This window comes from Conger conger, chromosome 14 (genome assembly GCF_963514075.1).
Source record: "Conger conger chromosome 14, fConCon1.1, whole genome shotgun sequence".
Lineage (NCBI taxonomy): Eukaryota > Metazoa > Chordata > Actinopteri > Anguilliformes > Congridae > Conger > Conger conger.
In genome coordinates, this window is record NC_083773.1 from 28,949,085 (window position 1) to 28,966,113 (window position 17,029).

Consider the following 17,029-nt stretch of genomic DNA (forward strand, 5'->3'; position numbering starts at 1 on the left):
TGTATATTGCTGTGTGTGTGGCTGTGTATGTGTGTGTATGTCCGTGTGTATATTTCTGTGTGTGTGGCTGTGTTTATGTCCATGTGTAGGTTTCCGTGTGAGTGTGTGTGCGTGCGTGCATGCGTGTGTTTACTTGTCTTAGTATCCAGGACGTATGTGCACAAGGGACCCCAGAACCTGTTTTAATTCTGAGTGTATTTTTCTAACAGCTCATGATTCCACTCTTGAGCTGTTGTCAGCTGGATGCCTTGCAGTGGTGTGAAACAGTGCATGATCTCATGGTCACCTCCTCTCTCACTCACACCTAAGCTGAATAATTACTTGCATGTGCTGTTTTTTGTTGTTTGAAAAGGCTGACCCTAAAAACTTGGACACTTAAACAATGAAGATTTATAATCTGCTGCTACAGTAAAAAGTATATTGCAAAAATATATTGTATATATTGTATATTGTAAAAAAAATATTGCATTTTTATTGGCAAAATATTAGTCATTATATTAGACATACATTGATAAATTAATAAAAAAACAGAAACTCTCAGTATTCTCTCATTAGTACTGCAGACCCTAATACAATTGCTGCCTAATACAACTGATAGAACACATATTCTACAAACACATATTCATCTTATTTATTTTACTTTGTTTAAACTTTATGTATCAACAGCAGAACTATATGTGCAAGTAATCCACCTCATGTAAGCTGTGCATATACCCTGTAGTGACACAATTTTTAGGTGTTGCAACACAGCATGTCTTGCTAAAGCACACTAGCAACCACTGTGGGCAGGAATACATGTTGTAATAACATCCTCTCCACAGACTTGTGCTCTAAATAAACTCTATTGTGCCATATTTTCGTTTAGCTGACCAGTGGAATGGCTCCTTGTTCAACCTGGGGCTGGGGGATATTAATGGGCTAGAAACACGCACCCTGGTGCTTTCATCCATGCGGCTAGGGATGTGTTGCTTCCGATTTTTTATTATGCTTTTACACGGAAGAACAGAACTCCTATGCCCGATACATGGAGAAAGGCACTCGGAAAGGGGTAGTTAAAAGCGACGTGTACACGCTTGTGCACACAGGTTATATTGTTTTAACACGCATTAACCTAGCAGAAGTGGAGGAATTCCCAGAGACGGTCTCAGCAGAAATTGCTGCTCAACCTCACCAACTGAGGTTGAAACCTCTGTTCCAACTGCGCCTTCCAAAAAAATAAAAAATACATTTGGAGGAACCCTTGAAGCTAAGGAGAGAAGTCAGTGAATTTGGGGATGTTTTGATGTTTCCCTGCATAAACAATAGCCCTAAAACAGTGTGCAGAGTCCAATTCTGCAGGAGGGCATGGGTTGCTCTTATCCACATGCATGAGCTAAATCCTGATCAGTGATCAAAGAGTCATGTATTCTCGAATGTAAGGGAAAGTTTGTGGGATCGAGTGGTCCTTTCATTAGTTTAAACTTTCACAGACTTCTGTTCAGACTTTATGTTGATTTACTGTGTGTTGGAATTGTAGTTTGGTTATAAGTGAACCTGAAAATTGTTTGAGGGAGAAAGAAAAATAAATGCAAGATCTCCCCCCAGGCTCATCATATTTGTGATAGTTATTCCCCTGGCACATTTACAGGTAATCTATTTTTGTGCAAACTGGAAATCAAACTGGACATTTTTTTGTTGCTGGGAAATAGTAATGTATGGTAGGCCTATTCATATTAAGCTCAGCTTACTTTTTAGATGTTTTGGTCTTCTGCTGCTGTAGCCTATCCATTTAGTGGTTTGATGCGTTGTGTGTTCATAGATGCTCTTCTGCATACAACTGTTGTAATGTGTGGTTATTTGTGTTAACAAACAGCTGTACCTCTTGACTAGGTATGCATGCTTTTATGCATTTAGTTGCTGCCACATGATTGGCTGATCAAATATTTGCATAAATAAGATAGTGTACAGGTCTACCTAATAAATTGGTCACTGAGCATACATCACATTTCTATGTTCGTTCTTTGCCTTGATGCGTGTCTAAGAAACAATTTTTAACAATCTCTGTTTTTTGTACCTCATATTATAGTTCAAAACCTCAAGTTAAAAGGTCAAGCTATGGTTTTCCTATGCAGGTAACTTGAAGGTTTGAAATACATACTGAAAATCTGAATTAAAATATGTAGGCCAACATACACTCCTTTATCAAATCAATTGAAATGAACTCCTACTGCGTTTTGTCATTAATTATGAATAGCACAAAATCTTGTGTTTAAAGGGCGCAAGCTATATTTGTGGTCAAGGTGAATACGATGTAGCCTATGCTAAGCCAGGAAAGACAATAGGACAGTAAGAAGGTTTCATCCTTATTATGCAGACATGGTCAACAGCACTGACAGTGAGAAGGACAGATCGACACGCTCCCCTTTTGTGAGCGTGCTGTGTTTTTCACAGGGGAGCTGTAAGAAGTTCAGCTGCGAGAGTTTGGCAAGTTTCGTCTGCAGGAGGAACGGACACTACATTTCAGCACCAAGAGTGATCGCAGGGAGGATATCCTCAATCGAGGGCCCAGAGAGTGCAATAGCCTCAGCTAGAGACATGTCGGGCGTCTCGCACAGCTGGCCTCGCTAATAACCTGAGAGATGTATATTGTGTCACGGAATGAAGCACTCTGACAGGAGTTTGCTGCGAAGGTCATTTATCTGATAAATAACTAATGTTGTGCTACTTTTGTAATGTCAACTCCTTGTGTAAGTAATACTTTTTAACAAAACATGGGTTGTATCACAATGCAGTTGCAATGTTGTGTAGGCTAAGTGGTAAGTGCCATAGCCATTATAAAAACTTATGAAAGTACAACATGAATCCCTCTGGGCTTCTTTAGATGTCAATTGAACCGCCATCCAAATTATTGTTGGCAAGGAGCTAGATGATGTGTCAAAACTTGGCCCACAAAAAAGCGGGGGGTTAACACCTGCACACACTGCCCTCTAGTGGTTTCACTGGAGGTAAAGTTACTGTCATGGAGTTTCAGCTCTTTCTTAACTTTTTTTCAGTGGTGCACAACAAGGCAGCGTAATTTCATGATTGTGTTCCAAATTCTGCACTTAATTGTTTAATTGGCTCAATCATACCTCGATCTGACATTTGCATAAGCACTAGCTAGCTACAGCGTAATTGGTCCCCATGAAACCGGCCCTGTCTCACATACTGCCTTAAATTATTTGTTAATCCTTTATCATTTCTTGCTAGTTTCTTGCCGCCTCCCAGTGTTGCGATTTAGCACAGACTACTGGACTATTGGGGTTTTTTTGCTATTCCAATGGATTCTGCATGTCAATTTCCCGAATTGTTTAACCATACATCTAAGTTTTATATCCTGGCTTAAATGTTTTCAATTATTCCTACTGTTTCATCCGCCAGGCGGCGCCATCAAAATTCACCAGCTGAGCTATGTGTAACACTCTATGGTGACCTCCAGCGCAAACCTCGACAACAGTCCTTCCTGGGGTTAGGAGATTTTGTGGTCGGCCATATTGTCTCTGATACAGCAGAAATCTCCAGTGTCGACACGGTACCGGTGAAAAGAACGGAACTTGCTACCCCTCCGAGGAAGGGGTCCACACGGTGAAGTTTACGAGAAGGTACCAACCTACAAAAACTGGCACTGGAAACGAGGAAGCTGTGTACAGCAGGTAGGTAGCTAGCCGGGTTAAGTTAACGTAGCGAACGTTGATATTTCGCAAGCTACATGTTGATTGGAAGCTAACTATAGCTGGCATGCTAGCGAGGTAACAGGCGGCATCCGGCGCGTATTGGGCGAGGTGATGATGATGACGAGATAGCCTAGCAATGTGGCTCCACACTTAGCGCACTGGTTTTCTGGAATGTTAACTTCGCTAACGTTAGTTCTGTTGTACTGAATTATGTTGAGGTGTAGTTATTGGTTCGCGAAATAAGGTAGAAGTAGACCGCATATATCGACTGTTACCCGTCGAGTTCATTAAAATATAACTTAAAACGTAAGTTTGTAATGGTTACTGAGCTAACGTTAGTTGCTTGCTAGAGCTATAGCTAACTAGCTAGCCAGGTAGCCAGCGAGTTCACTGTACTAGCTGGGGCCCTGCCGATCACTCATTTGCTTAAGGCCTTGTCGTAACTGCATTAGCTAGCTACCTTGGACGGCCCGCAGTATTCTTGTAAATAAGTTATATTTTGCATATCTGACATTTGTTTACATGTGTTGTTAACGTTACACAATGTGTTTTGGTTCTCCTAATTTATCTTGACTAGGCTAACTGTTAACTGAGCCAATGAAGATGATGTTAAAACAGTCTCAGATTTGTTGCAGTATTGTGGTGCATCATGTAACGTTACACTGTACTGTTACTGACTCGCTATACTAGTGCATGCTACTTTTGTATTATTCGCAGTTTTCTTGGACTAATATAGCGGTATTGTACGCTAGCATGGTATAATAGCCAATAGCTCAATTTACTAGATTATCACATTTTCAGCAGATAGACGGCAAACACCTGGGTAATAACTTGCATATTCAAGCTTCCATACATGGAAAGATGCTTGGCGAGCATGGTCGCAACTTAAAACCATATTTTAACGATCAGGTTTTGCGCAGTGCCAGCATTTCTGGCGGCCAATGCAGATATGGAAAGGTTGTCGATGTGCTAGTTAGCTGATAATATATCCCAATTTGATGTTTGCGCATCCGCAATATCATACGGCTAACTTGCACATCCGTATGATTGAGCTGGCTGGGATATACGCTTGCTGACCATCGTCCATACTCAATTTTACATAACCGAATTACTGTGTTGGCTATACAAATTAATGTTTGTTTTCCGGCGTATTAGGGTTCAAAGACTCAGGTTTAGTCCAACTCGACTGCAGCCAACTGTCATATTCCGTTTTCAAGTGTATTACGCGACTCATTGAGTAACATTAACGTTAATCACATTTTATTTGTTTTAATTGTCCTGTCGTTATCTGATATAACAAACGCGAGTGATTGTTGTGCACCTATTAGAGCATGATGTATAGTAATAAGTACTGCACTCTAATTGCGTACGAGTATTGCATTTTCAGTTAATGCATGTTGATAAGACTGTTAAGGAGCTGTCCTTTGAATGGTCCGTTTTACCCATTAAAGCAGCCACTTGCCACGTTAAGTTCGTTAACTGTAATTTCGTTCGTTAACAGATTTGTGCTTGACTGCTTTGTGTTGGTGGGTTTTTTGATGCTGAAACTTTGGCAGGGTTACTATACTAGTATACTAGTGTAACATATACTACCTCTGCTAATATTACCCCCTGCTAATGTCTGAACATTATGGTGGTGCCATTGATGGTTCTGATTATGCCCAATGGCATTGACTATGAACTCGTCACCACTGTATGCCACAGCGTTTTGGAACATGTTTTTGGTATCTGTAATCCATCAAACCGTGAGCCAGGGATCAACCTAACATTTTTTGTGCTCCCCAGTTGAAAAAATGTAGTCGCGCACTAGTGAATCCCAATTAGTAAATTATTTGTCCAGTTGGCGCACAATTTTCAGCATCAAATGCTCCTAACAATAGGAGCACTATAGATTCCGTTAAGTGCTTGCAGTTAGTTGTAGGTTGTAAGTTACTTTTGTATATATGTCTTTGTCAAGTGATTCACATTTGAAAGGTAACTTTTGTATTTTTTGGCTCAGAAAAGCAATCCTGGAGGTCTGGAAGAGTTCATACCTGCAGGTCTCCCACTTTCGGAAGTTGGGCTATGTAATCGCTTCATTTATTCACAGTTCTCTGCAGGTATTAGTTGGTTGACACCAATTGTCTTGTAGGAGGATGAGTACTAACTCTTCATATGATACATTTCAAGCTAATAGGCTTACCGTGTTACATTCAGGGTATATGTATATATATTTTTAAATGCCCCAAATCGTCTCTCTTGTTATCTCCTCGTACAGCCTCACTTACAGTGCACATTGCTTTCTGTAGTAATACTTGGTAGTTAATAGTAATTATGAGAATGTCAGTGAATGGTGTGTCTGTACCTTATTTAGATTAGGCTCAAGTGTTATTGTTTCTCAATTCCATTAATAGATGATCCATTTTTTCTTTTGTCTTCATTTTAAAGAGCCACTGTGCCACACGTGGCCCCCCCTGCTCCTGGCCGACCCTCCCCTTCCCCTCCCCTGTCATCGGTGCGTTACCGGGAGAACGCCTGAGCGGAGCTCCCCAGCGCCTGCCAGCCTTTTGCCAGGAAACGCGCCCCTGCCTGTTCTGCCAAGCTGTCGGACATGTCAGGACCCGTGCCGAGCCGGGCCCGGGTCTACACCGAGGTGAACACACACCGGCCCCGGGAGTACTGGGACTACGAGTCCCACGTGGTGGAATGGGGGTAAGCGAAGAGCCGAGGTTCGCCCTGCGATCGCATTCCTGCGCCGTCCAAATCATGCCCTTAGACTTTGCCGTCATTCAGAAAGAAAATGAATGCACAAGTGGTCGATGATGATGCACGAAGGGTGGGGCACTATGGGTGGGGCACTATGCTGCGATTGGGTAGAAGTGGCAAATCATTAATCAGGTTCTACCTGTTTGTACCTGCAGTGATAAACCTAACCACACTAACCACACTAACCACACCGTAACATAATTAAATGACTGCAATGATAAACCTAGCCACACTGACCACACCATAACATAATGAAATGACTGCAATGATAAACCTCACCACACTGTAACATAATGAAATGACTGCAATGATAAACCTATCCACACTAACGACACCGTCACATAATGAAATGACTGCAGTGATAAACCTATCCACACTAACCACACCGTCACATAATGAAATGACTGCGGTGATAAACCTAACCACAGCGTAACATAATTAAATGACTGCAGTGATAAACCTAACCACGGTGTAACATAATGAAATGACTGCAATGATAAACCTCACCACACCGTAACATAATGAAATGACTGCAGTGATAAACCTAACCACACTAACCACACCGTCACATAATGAAATGACTGTAGTGATAAACCTAACCACACTGTAACATAATGAAATGACTGCAATGAGCAACATCTAACATTGTTAAAGGAACCTTAAATCCTTGTGACATTTTAAGCACTAGAAAAGCACCACTTTATATGGAGATGCAGCTTTTTGTAAACTGTTCTTTTTTTGTTGACAGAAACCAAGATGACTTTCAGCTGGTGCGGAAGTTGGGGCGGGGAAAATACAGTGAAGTCTTTGAAGCGATCAACATCACAAATAACGAAAAGGTGGTGGTGAAAATACTCAAGGTATGAGCCTTGCATTTTGCATCATAACTCGGGAACATTTCATTTCCAACAGTATGACTTAATTGAGCACTGCCAATGATAACCAAGCCCCTATGTTGCATTCTCTACAGAATAGGCACTTTAAAATATTAGGAAATAACCGAAAGTAGTGCTGGGCGATAACTTTTGTGTGAACATGCCATGTGTTTTGGTCGATCATATGGAAGCTGCAAGGCCTTTAACTTAAAAATAAATAAATAAATAAAGATTCAGTCGTCAATGTTGTGTTATCCAGCCCTACCTGGAAGAATTTTTTTATAATTTAGAGAAGAAGGTTGAATCTTTATCTTGCTTGGTTGTTTTGTATAGTAGCCAAACATTATCGGGTTGCACATCAGTTTGTTATGTGTACTATGCTATCCAGTTTCTTTGTTATTCAGTATTGCGCAATGCGCACCATTCTGTTCCTAATAAAAATAGTTACACTACTGTATTTCAATTTATTTCTCCTATAATTTGTATTGGAAAAGAAAATAAATACTGTCATACCATCAATAATATGAAAAATGTGATATTTGAGGTATCACCCAGCCCTAGTCCACTCTATGTAGACTGCTTTTTAAAACCGTAAGCTGTAAAACATTTATACTGTTCATATACTGTTCGACGTTGATTCTGTAGTCCTTAAACATTTTTTAATGTACTGAAGAGCCGTGTGGTTAACATGAGTGTTTTAATGTGCAGTAATTCTGTCTCTGTTACAGCCAGTGAAAAAGAAGAAAATTAAGCGTGAAATTAAGATTCTGGAGAATCTTCGAGGAGGACCTAATATTATCTCCCTCCTAGACATTGTCAAAGACCCTGTGGTGAGCCAGGAGGTTGATGCATTGAAATTATATAAGGCTTTACAAAATGTACCTTTCTTCCAACTGATCATTATTTTTCCATTCGCCCCTTTTCCAGTCTCGAACTCCTGCCTTGGTTTTTGAGCATGTTAACAACACAGATTTCAAGGTAAGAGCTTGCTTGAATAACTAAAAGCATCAAGCATGTACTTTTTTCCAAAGTGTGGAAAGCCTCAGCAAAATGGTTGAGGCATCTGGAGATATGTTCTTTCCTGGAACACAGGTTGTGTCTTAAAATTAAGAAAATGTGGTAATGGGATATGCTTGTTTTGTCTTTCTGAGTAGCACTTTTATTTCTCTATTTCATTTTTGTTCAACCAGTGGGGTAGGCCAAGTCAAGTTAGCCTAGTTTAAATGGTAAATGGTTACAATTATCTACATATTCATAAAAAGGTTAAAGGTTATTGTATGGTCATTTAAATGTATCCGGTCTTAATCAACAGCAATTGTACCAGACCTTAACTGACTACGACATAAGATTCTACATGTACGAGATTCTTAAGGTGAGATTTCCCTGTTTGTCCAGTTGGCGCACAAAATATTGTAGTATAGTAATATTTTGATATTCCTTTCTGCAACTACAATTCCTTCTCTGCCTTCTGCTTGTTAAATCTCTCTACATTTGTGTGGAATATTGAGGAACTTATGCATACTAGAGGAAGTGTCCATATTTGGCATTTTTTTGTACAAAGATCTTTCTCAGATCTGCAATTTGACTTGTCTTATCTTCGGATTTTGTACAAAATGGCTGCCATGAATCTATGTTGTGCTTACCAGTCTCGGGCCCTCCAGTTCTTGGCATGCATGTTGCTGTTTAGTGCTATTGTGTGTAATTTATGGAGGAATATCAAAGCCAGTGCAATGTCTTCGGTACCAGAGTGTTTTCCATCCTCTGGTCCTATCCTCAATCACTGGTACAGAATACACAAGAACACAAACAACATCAGCCCGCAGTCTGGGGCTAGGATGAATGGATATTTTTAAAGCTGACATGAATTATGCATTTGTCACCAAAGTTTCGAGTTAAAATGGAAGCATCCCATTAAGAAGGGAAGATCAGAGATGCAGTTCAGTTGGCTATTTAAAGTCAGGTCTTAGGACTTGCTTCTTATTTGTTTGTTATGCTTTGTGTGGATTTTTAGTTTAATCTCGATTGAAGTGCTCATGAAGTGCTCTAGGATGTATGCATGAGTACTACATAAGATGGTCGTGTTGTGTTGTTGTATGTATTTATTTTGGGCTGACTGCTCGTTTAATGAGTGCCGTTTGGGCTGTTCCCCCTGCAGGCTCTGGATTACTGCCACAGCATGGGCATCATGCACAGGGACGTGAAGCCCCACAACGTGATGATCGATCACGAGCACAGAAAGGTAAAGGCTCCTTACACCCCCCCCCCCCCCCCCGCTCTAGAGCTTCTGCCATTTTGTGAAAGATTGAATTCCTGTTAAAGTATGAATTTCCCAGAGAAAATACCAGGAGATCAAACCCCACCCTGTCTGGCACCAACAAACATTCCACGGTCAAAGTCACTTGGATCACATTTCTTCCCCATTCTGACATTTGGTCTGAAAAACATCTGAACCTCGTGACTATGTCTGCATGCTTGTATGCATTTAGTTGCTGCCATATGATTGGCTGATTAAATTTTTTAATTGACAAGCTGGTGAACAGGTCTACCTAATGCTCAATGAGTGTATTTTTGTTTTTCCCCATTTTGTTTTTGTGCTGAAACTGGTGGCCCACAAGGGTGATCACTCTTCGAAAGCGCAAGCATAAAGGGAACCATGATCCACATCGAGAAACAATGCAAATTTCAAAACTCTGACAAAGAGCTAAAGCAAATGCATCAGAACCGTGCTGCAATAGAAGAAGCCTGGCAATTCTAAAACGCACACGAAAAGGAAAATCAGTGCAACAGATGAGAATCCCTGCAAAAACCGTCTGATATAACAGAAGTGCTCCATGCCAGTAGGAGGCATTGCACAAAGAAATTTATGGATTGTTCTTAATCACATTGACCATTGCGTGTTGGAGATCAGGCGGCCATAGCAACCCATTAATTTTGGTGGTAAAATACAGGAGCTAACTAGGCTTAGATGACATAGCATCCATTGAAAAATATGATGGTGCCCAGTCAATTTCAGTTTTCATATGTTGGATAGTTGACCTGTAACAGAAGAAAACAAAGATCTAAGGGGGGGAAACTTCACTGCCAAGTCGTGTTTGTCTGTACAAAGGTGCATCCCCCCCCCCCTTTAAGTGTCATTTCATTCTAGATCCAGTTTCTTACTGTTGGCCAGGATTCATTCACCATTTTTCCTTAATAATATTTTTTAAAAATACATGGAGTTGTTAGTTTATTCTTTGAAAACACAATATTGCAAGTTCATTCTGGCTATCGACAAACTCCAAACTGCCTTATTGGAGAAAACAAATTGGTACATAAATTTAATTGTCAGATTTAAGGACAAATACTTATTGCATCCTTTCAATAAAAAATAGAAAGCAGTCGAGCACGAAAATCAAGCAGTGAATCATCCTATTTCTTTGCATGACTTTGTATTGACTTTGGGAAACGTGTTTGCTTAGCCCCTGTGAAGGATTTTCGTTATGTCCACAAAGCCATCCTGCAGTGGTTCTGGTCTTAACATTGAATGGTTCTGACCCTGTTTGGGAAGGGCCGGTCACTGATAGCAGTTGTGTTACCAGTGGCTGTCTAACACATTGCCTTTCTTGTGTGTCTAGCTGCGACTCATTGACTGGGGCCTTGCGGAGTTCTACCACCCAGGGCAGGAGTACAATGTCAGGGTGGCCTCTCGTTACTTCAAAGGACCAGAACTGCTGGTTGACTATCAGGTATGTCTTCATGACCTTTGCTGGTGGATTATCTGGTATGTTTGGGTTCCTTCTTACATCTCCAGGGCTGGTAGACTGCATGTCTGTTGGGCCATTGTTCATAGGCTGTCAGTTATGTTTGTAGAATATTTGCCAGGTCGGTTATCTGTAGTTGGTATCAGGAAGGACATGTTCATTCTCACATCTCCAGGGCCTTGCTAATGGGCTATAGAATAACCGGTATGTTTCTAGTGCCCGTGATGGTAAATCGAAAGATATACATCTTTGGCTGTTTTTATTTATTTATCATTTAATTTTGTTTGCAAAGAACAAGAACACAAATGTTTGGTATTTTTGCAGATGTATGACTACAGCCTTGACATGTGGAGTCTGGGCTGCATGCTGGCCAGCATGATCTTCAGGAAGGAGCCATTCTTTCACGGTCATGACAACTATGACCAGGTAGACTACCGCCACTACCAGCTACACTGCCTTCCATAACAGCAGGGATTTGCATCATCTATGGCAGATGCCATGCAACAGTGGTTACACATAGAAGTGAAAGTAAAATAATCTTAAACCAACCTAGAGGCTGAATCGGCCCCTGCTTAAATCTTAAATCTTCTTAAAGGCTGCGACATCTGGCGATGCGTTTTGTTCAGATTATCGTCTACCTACATTTAATTTAAATAAATTATATTTATATTACAGTAAATTCCCAAGCATGTGAAAATGCATAGGTTTTCATCAAGTAACATACATTGTTTTATAAGAAATGCACTGCGCCCCCCCTCCCCAGCCCCACCGCACCTAAGCCCTCTGAAATGGCGGGGAAAACCCTGGTAGTGTGCAGGTTTCATTTGGCTTTGAATGTCACCGAGTGGGGCCCCTAAAAGCAGTAGAACGTGCGTTTGAATTGGTGGTATGGGGATCCAGGAGAAGCTAGCCGAGTTCAGCGTGCGTGATGTGCACTGTTTCTCTTCCCCAGCTTGTGAGAATAGCCAAAGTCCTGGGAACCGAAGATCTCTACGACTACATCGACAAGTACAACATCGAGCTGGAGCCACGCTTCAACGACATCCTGGGCAGGTGAGTGCTCAGCATTCAAACTGATTAATGCAATTTAAGATGATTTCATTTAGAAATATCCGTTGATTGTTACTCCAGGCTTGGCTAATGCTATTATGCATTAAAGAGGGAAAAGTTGTAATTTAAGTAAAATCAAAGTGCCAAAAGAGCAGTTATTTGGCGTTTTATTTTAACGACCAAAATAAAACAAGTTTTTTAGTTTAATGTATTATAAGTAAAGCTGCACGCTTAATAAAAACGCATTGAAAAATGAAGTGCTATAATGGTGCATTTATCTTCAGTTAAAATAGAAATTCAAATTCAAAGTCAGCCCAATTAGTTTTTCCCATTATCAGAATTCAGTGTGAGAGTAGCGCAGACGTATGGTTTATTTTTACCCCCCAAAAAATCATACAGAGCCTGTGCATTGGATTTCAGGCAGTGAATCAGTAACTGGTTCAAGAAACATTAGCGCTGTCCAACTCTGCTGCCTGTACAGTACAAAGGGGTCATTTCCCACATTCTTAAGAGGGAGTGTCTGTGTAAAAGAGACCGCAAAGATAATTGAAACCACCTAAGGCCAGCTGTGCTCACTCCGCTGACTTCCTTCCAACAGGCATTCCCGTAAACGATGGGAGAGGTTTGTTCACAGCGAGAACCAGCACCTGGTCAGCCCCGAAGCCCTGGACTTTCTGGACAAACTGCTACGATATGACCACCAGGCCCGGCTCACTGCCCGGGAAGCCATGGAGCACCCCTACTTCTGTGAGTGCAGCCAGAGGCAGCCAGCTGCCGGGGCGGCCTTAGAGAGCACCCCTACTTCTGTGAGTGCGGCCAGAGGCAGCCAGCTGCCGGTCCACAGAGCACCCCTACCCCAGAGCGTGGCCGCTGGGCTATTATGGTGTTTTATCCCTGTGAGAGAATATTGCTTATGTGCCTGGGATGTTCGATTTTGCTTGTATTCCTCAATCTACTGGGATTTTCTCATTCTTAGTCATGGTAGTCGTGATACAATGCATTGAATCGATGTCTGACGTATAACCACATCTGTTTCCGATGTTGTGGTAGATCCCATTGTAAAAGACCAGTCTCGACTGGGGGGATCAGCCGGCTTGCCAAGTGCGAACACCCCTGTGACTTCAGCCAACATCATAACAGGTGAGTCCACCTCCCACTGCCCACCTATTGGTGCTGGACACGGTCACCTATGACTGTTGGCTCATGTTTTCTTTGGTCTGTTATTTCAGCCTAACAATGTCATGTGCTCACATTGTTACATATTAAGTGCTATCTTGCCTGGGGTCTGCATTTAATAATACCATTGTCTGTACTTGGCACACATGTTTTACAGTATTCGTTTTGTTGGTAGACCCCTTTTCGAGAGATTAAAATGTCAAAGGAAAGTGATTTGCGTACGCAGTATCCCCTTCCATGACCCACCCATAGTTTTGTGACTCCTGCCCTGTCAGGGTCTGGGTTTTTTTTAGGAGAGTGACGTCGTCTTTTCTCTCCAGGAATCGCTGCCTTGCCAGCCGCCACCCCCCTGGGCCCACTGGCGGGCTCGCCCGTCATCTCCGCCACCAACGCCCTGGGAACGGCCGTGCCTGCTGCGGCTGGAGCCCAGCAGTGATGGGCCCTGTGCCTCCCCAAACCTTCCCCTCCCCGCTCCGCCCCGCCCCGCCTCTCCCGTCTTCCCCCAGCAGTGATGGGCCCTGTGCCTCCCCAAACCTTCCCCGCCCCGCCCGTCTTATCGCAGCCCAGCCGTGGTCGGCTGCTCTAACTCCCCCCGTCCCACGCACACACAGCCACCACACCCGTCTTTAATTCGGGCCGATCGTCCGAGAGGTCCAGGAATGCCAGCCTCCGTGCAGTTCAGCTTGTGGATTCTTTTTAGTTCAATGAACCTGGAAAATAAGATAATTGAATGTTTTGTATGTCATATATACAGGTATTCCATGCATTTGACAGCTGATGATGATGATGGTACACATGCTGCACCAGTGTAAGCGTGTGTATGCTTGTGTTTACGCTGCAAAATGGATGAAAATTAGTAGATAATGAGATTCTCAACTGGTTAGATATGCAAAGAAGAAAAAAAACACAGTAGATGACAAAATAGTTAGCCTAAAAAAAGGAAAAGAAAAAAAACTGAAAGGATTAAAATAGCATTCGGACCAAAACGAGCACATGCTGTAAACCCGAAAATGCAACGGTCAAACAAGATCAACAAGGGCCGCCTTCAGCAGTTACACCTTTGTTTTTGTTTCGTGACCTATCACGAAGCGTTGCCATGGCGGCGTCTTCGATGGGCTGTGTTCTGTAATTTGGTGGTCGTTCGGTTGAAGCCGCAACGGTTGACCCACAAACCCTTTCAAGGCCATCTGGCACACTTCTAGCTAGCTCTGTTAAACCCCATCCATCTTTTGCTTTATCAGCGGAAAAGAGAGGGGTCCTGAACCAATCCGATCATTTGGAATGCCATATGTGTTTGAACTGGGATTGGATGTGGTTTATTGGCAGTATCCTGTCATTCAATGTGCTCAAAGCTTACTTAAAGCCAAGCCATCTGTTCTGCTGTTATTTTGAACTTGCTGCTTTACAGTTTCTTGAATTCACTCAAGTAGCATAACCAAAGTTAATACTGAATTACTTGGGAAGAAGAGACTGACCAAAACTGAACTTTTTTTTGTTTGTTATTGAAAGATGGATACTGCCTTTAAAATAACTTAACTTGCCATTGTTCGAAAGGACAACTTGTAGTTCATTCTTTCTTTTTGAGTAGCCTGGGGAGAATAAGAGAGAGCACAAGTGTTACACTTTTACTGTGCTTGAAATGGTTTTCTATTTTCTGTCATATAGATTAAAAGGAGAATGGTTTTCTTTTATATTGCTGAAAATGTGCATTTCTTTGGACACAGATTCTCTAACCTTACTGGTCTTTTTGTTGATTAATTTCAGGGTAAGACTTTTTCTGGGTTTTTTTTTTTTTTGTTTTTCATTTTGTTTTGGGGTTTGTTTTTTCTGTCAGCGTTTGGTGAATTTTTTGTTTGGACTTGTCACTTCCATACATTTTGAAGGACATACTGAACTTGAAGGGTTAAACGTTTTCAGCATTTTTGTGCCATTGATGGGAATCTTGTAAACACATGGTCTTGTATGCTTAGACCCTGCTGTAAATAGGCACATTGCAACCTTTTTTCATTTCTTTTTGAAAACTTGGAACATGTGATACTTACACACCACCATTATAATGAAGTTGTTTGAGCCCTTAACATCTCTGTATATATTTTTATGTCCCCTTATGTGGAAGACCAGTATTTGAGAACATTTGTGTAAATAAACGCGTGTTTTATTTATCAAGGGTACTATTAAGTAAATGTGACTTATTAAAAGACTACTAATGTTAATTATTGGAAAGTGGACAAAAAACAATCTGCTAATAATGCACAACTTATTCCAAGCACATGCAGATTGGTGGATATAGTAAATCTTATATTTATCAGTTTAATCTGTGGTGGTAGTCTTTTTAATTTTTATTTTTTTATTTTTTTCATTTCTGTTGCATGGTTCTTTGGACCTATAATTTTAGGGTTATATTTTCCGCCACAGACATGATTATATGGAAGAAGAAGTTTGGTCTCCAAAAGACAGAATTAACTACAAACTTGTTGGTAATGAAACCTGGTTACTTGGTATAAACTGGCAAATAAATCCATGGGTTAGGTGTCAGGAGTGCTTACAAGAACAGCAGCTAGCCACTGCGTTCCTGTATTAGTGGCAGCTCTGGAATTGGGATGATTGCTGAAATGTATCAGATTATAAATACAAGTAATGGAATTTTAGATTTGGCAGTGTAAAAATGTGCCTAAAGCTGCTTTCACGTGATCAGCATTTAATCACTATGGAGGGAGCGTTGAAGCTCGATTTGGCAGCAACACTAAGCCTGACGTAGCGCACAGCTCAAAATAAATTAATATAAATTGAGCGCCATCAAATTGTTTAAACTTTTGCCTTGTTTGAAGCTGACCTTTCCTTGTGTATCCAGTCACATCGCAGCTTTATATGAAGCAGGCATACGCTACCTAGCAACACTGACAGCCGTTTCAGGTAGGCTACATGGCTAACTGTCTTAGCCCGGTTAATTTCTTGACGTTTTGGGATAAGCTCAATATTATTGTTTTCACAAAGCACACAATTTAGCCTTTTATAACTGCAGATGACTCGGTATCACATTGTTGCAGCGTGTCATTTTGGGATAAGCGCAATATTATTGTTTTCACAAAGCGAATACACAATTTATCACAATTTATCCTTTTATCCTTTTTTAACTGCAGACGATTTACTATCGCATTGTTGTAAATGGCTTCCTGGATGGACGACGACAAATTTCAACAACTGCCGGCACTCGATTCTTCTCATATAGTCAACGCCTTACTTAGCATTGAACGTGGTTGATGCTGATCATGTGAAAGCAGCTTTAAAGATGATTTGTTAAAACCAAGCTCAGGTTTTAAATAGAATTTAATTATCAGAATCACTTCAGTTGTGAAGGGTACTACTTTGTAGTTAAACGCCTGAAATACAAAAATGTAAAGTATAAAATAAATTACACCCAAGTGCAACACCTACAATATACACAAACGTATACACGTATGCAACATATCACCCAGATGCACATGACCATCCAAATCGTGCAAAACAATATTGTGCAATTTTGACATGCTGCAATACTACATGTTACAAATGTATCATTTGGCTTTATATTTTTTATTTTTGGTGGAATGGCTGTTTTTAGACATCTGCCACACTACACAATGCTGGGGTGTGCTGAACCTGCACCAAGCATGCCCTAAGTGGAGCAGGCCTTATATAAGAAGCCATTTAGAGAGGGCAATGCTTTGAATGAGGCAGTACTGTGGGTAGATTGAGAGGAAGCATTTACTAA

At 41.2% G+C, this 17,029-nt stretch overlaps 1 protein-coding gene and 1 non-coding gene across 4 annotated transcripts; both read left to right on the forward strand.

The window, feature by feature from the left end:
• The first annotated feature begins 3,466 nt into the window (after window positions 1-3,466).
• LOC133109688 (casein kinase II subunit alpha) lies at window positions 3,467-15,449 on the forward strand. Of its 3 annotated transcripts, none has more exons than XM_061219168.1 (14): window positions 3,467-3,671; window positions 5,692-5,791; window positions 6,120-6,383; window positions 7,186-7,297; window positions 8,041-8,142; window positions 8,240-8,290; window positions 8,625-8,684; window positions 9,468-9,551; window positions 10,927-11,037; window positions 11,377-11,478; window positions 12,005-12,105; window positions 12,701-12,849; window positions 13,153-13,242; window positions 13,599-15,449. In XM_061219168.1, exons 3-14 carry the CDS (start codon window positions 6,283-6,285, stop codon window positions 13,712-13,714), a joined length of 1,179 nt encoding a protein of 392 aa, XP_061075152.1. In that variant the 5' UTR covers window positions 3,467-3,671; window positions 5,692-5,791; window positions 6,120-6,282; the 3' UTR covers window positions 13,715-15,449. The 3 variants fall into 3 exon arrangements, with proteins under 3 accessions (XP_061075152.1, XP_061075151.1, XP_061075153.1); XM_061219169.1 differs by lacking the exon at window positions 3,467-3,671 and adding an exon at window positions 3,693-3,998; XM_061219167.1 differs by lacking the exon at window positions 5,692-5,791.
• Window positions 8,967-9,103, forward strand: LOC133110803 (small nucleolar RNA SNORA57). Its single transcript, XR_009704936.1, has one exon. It is a non-coding gene; the product is annotated as a small nucleolar RNA SNORA57 (small nucleolar RNA).
• Window positions 15,450-17,029: the final 1,580 nt, after the last annotated feature.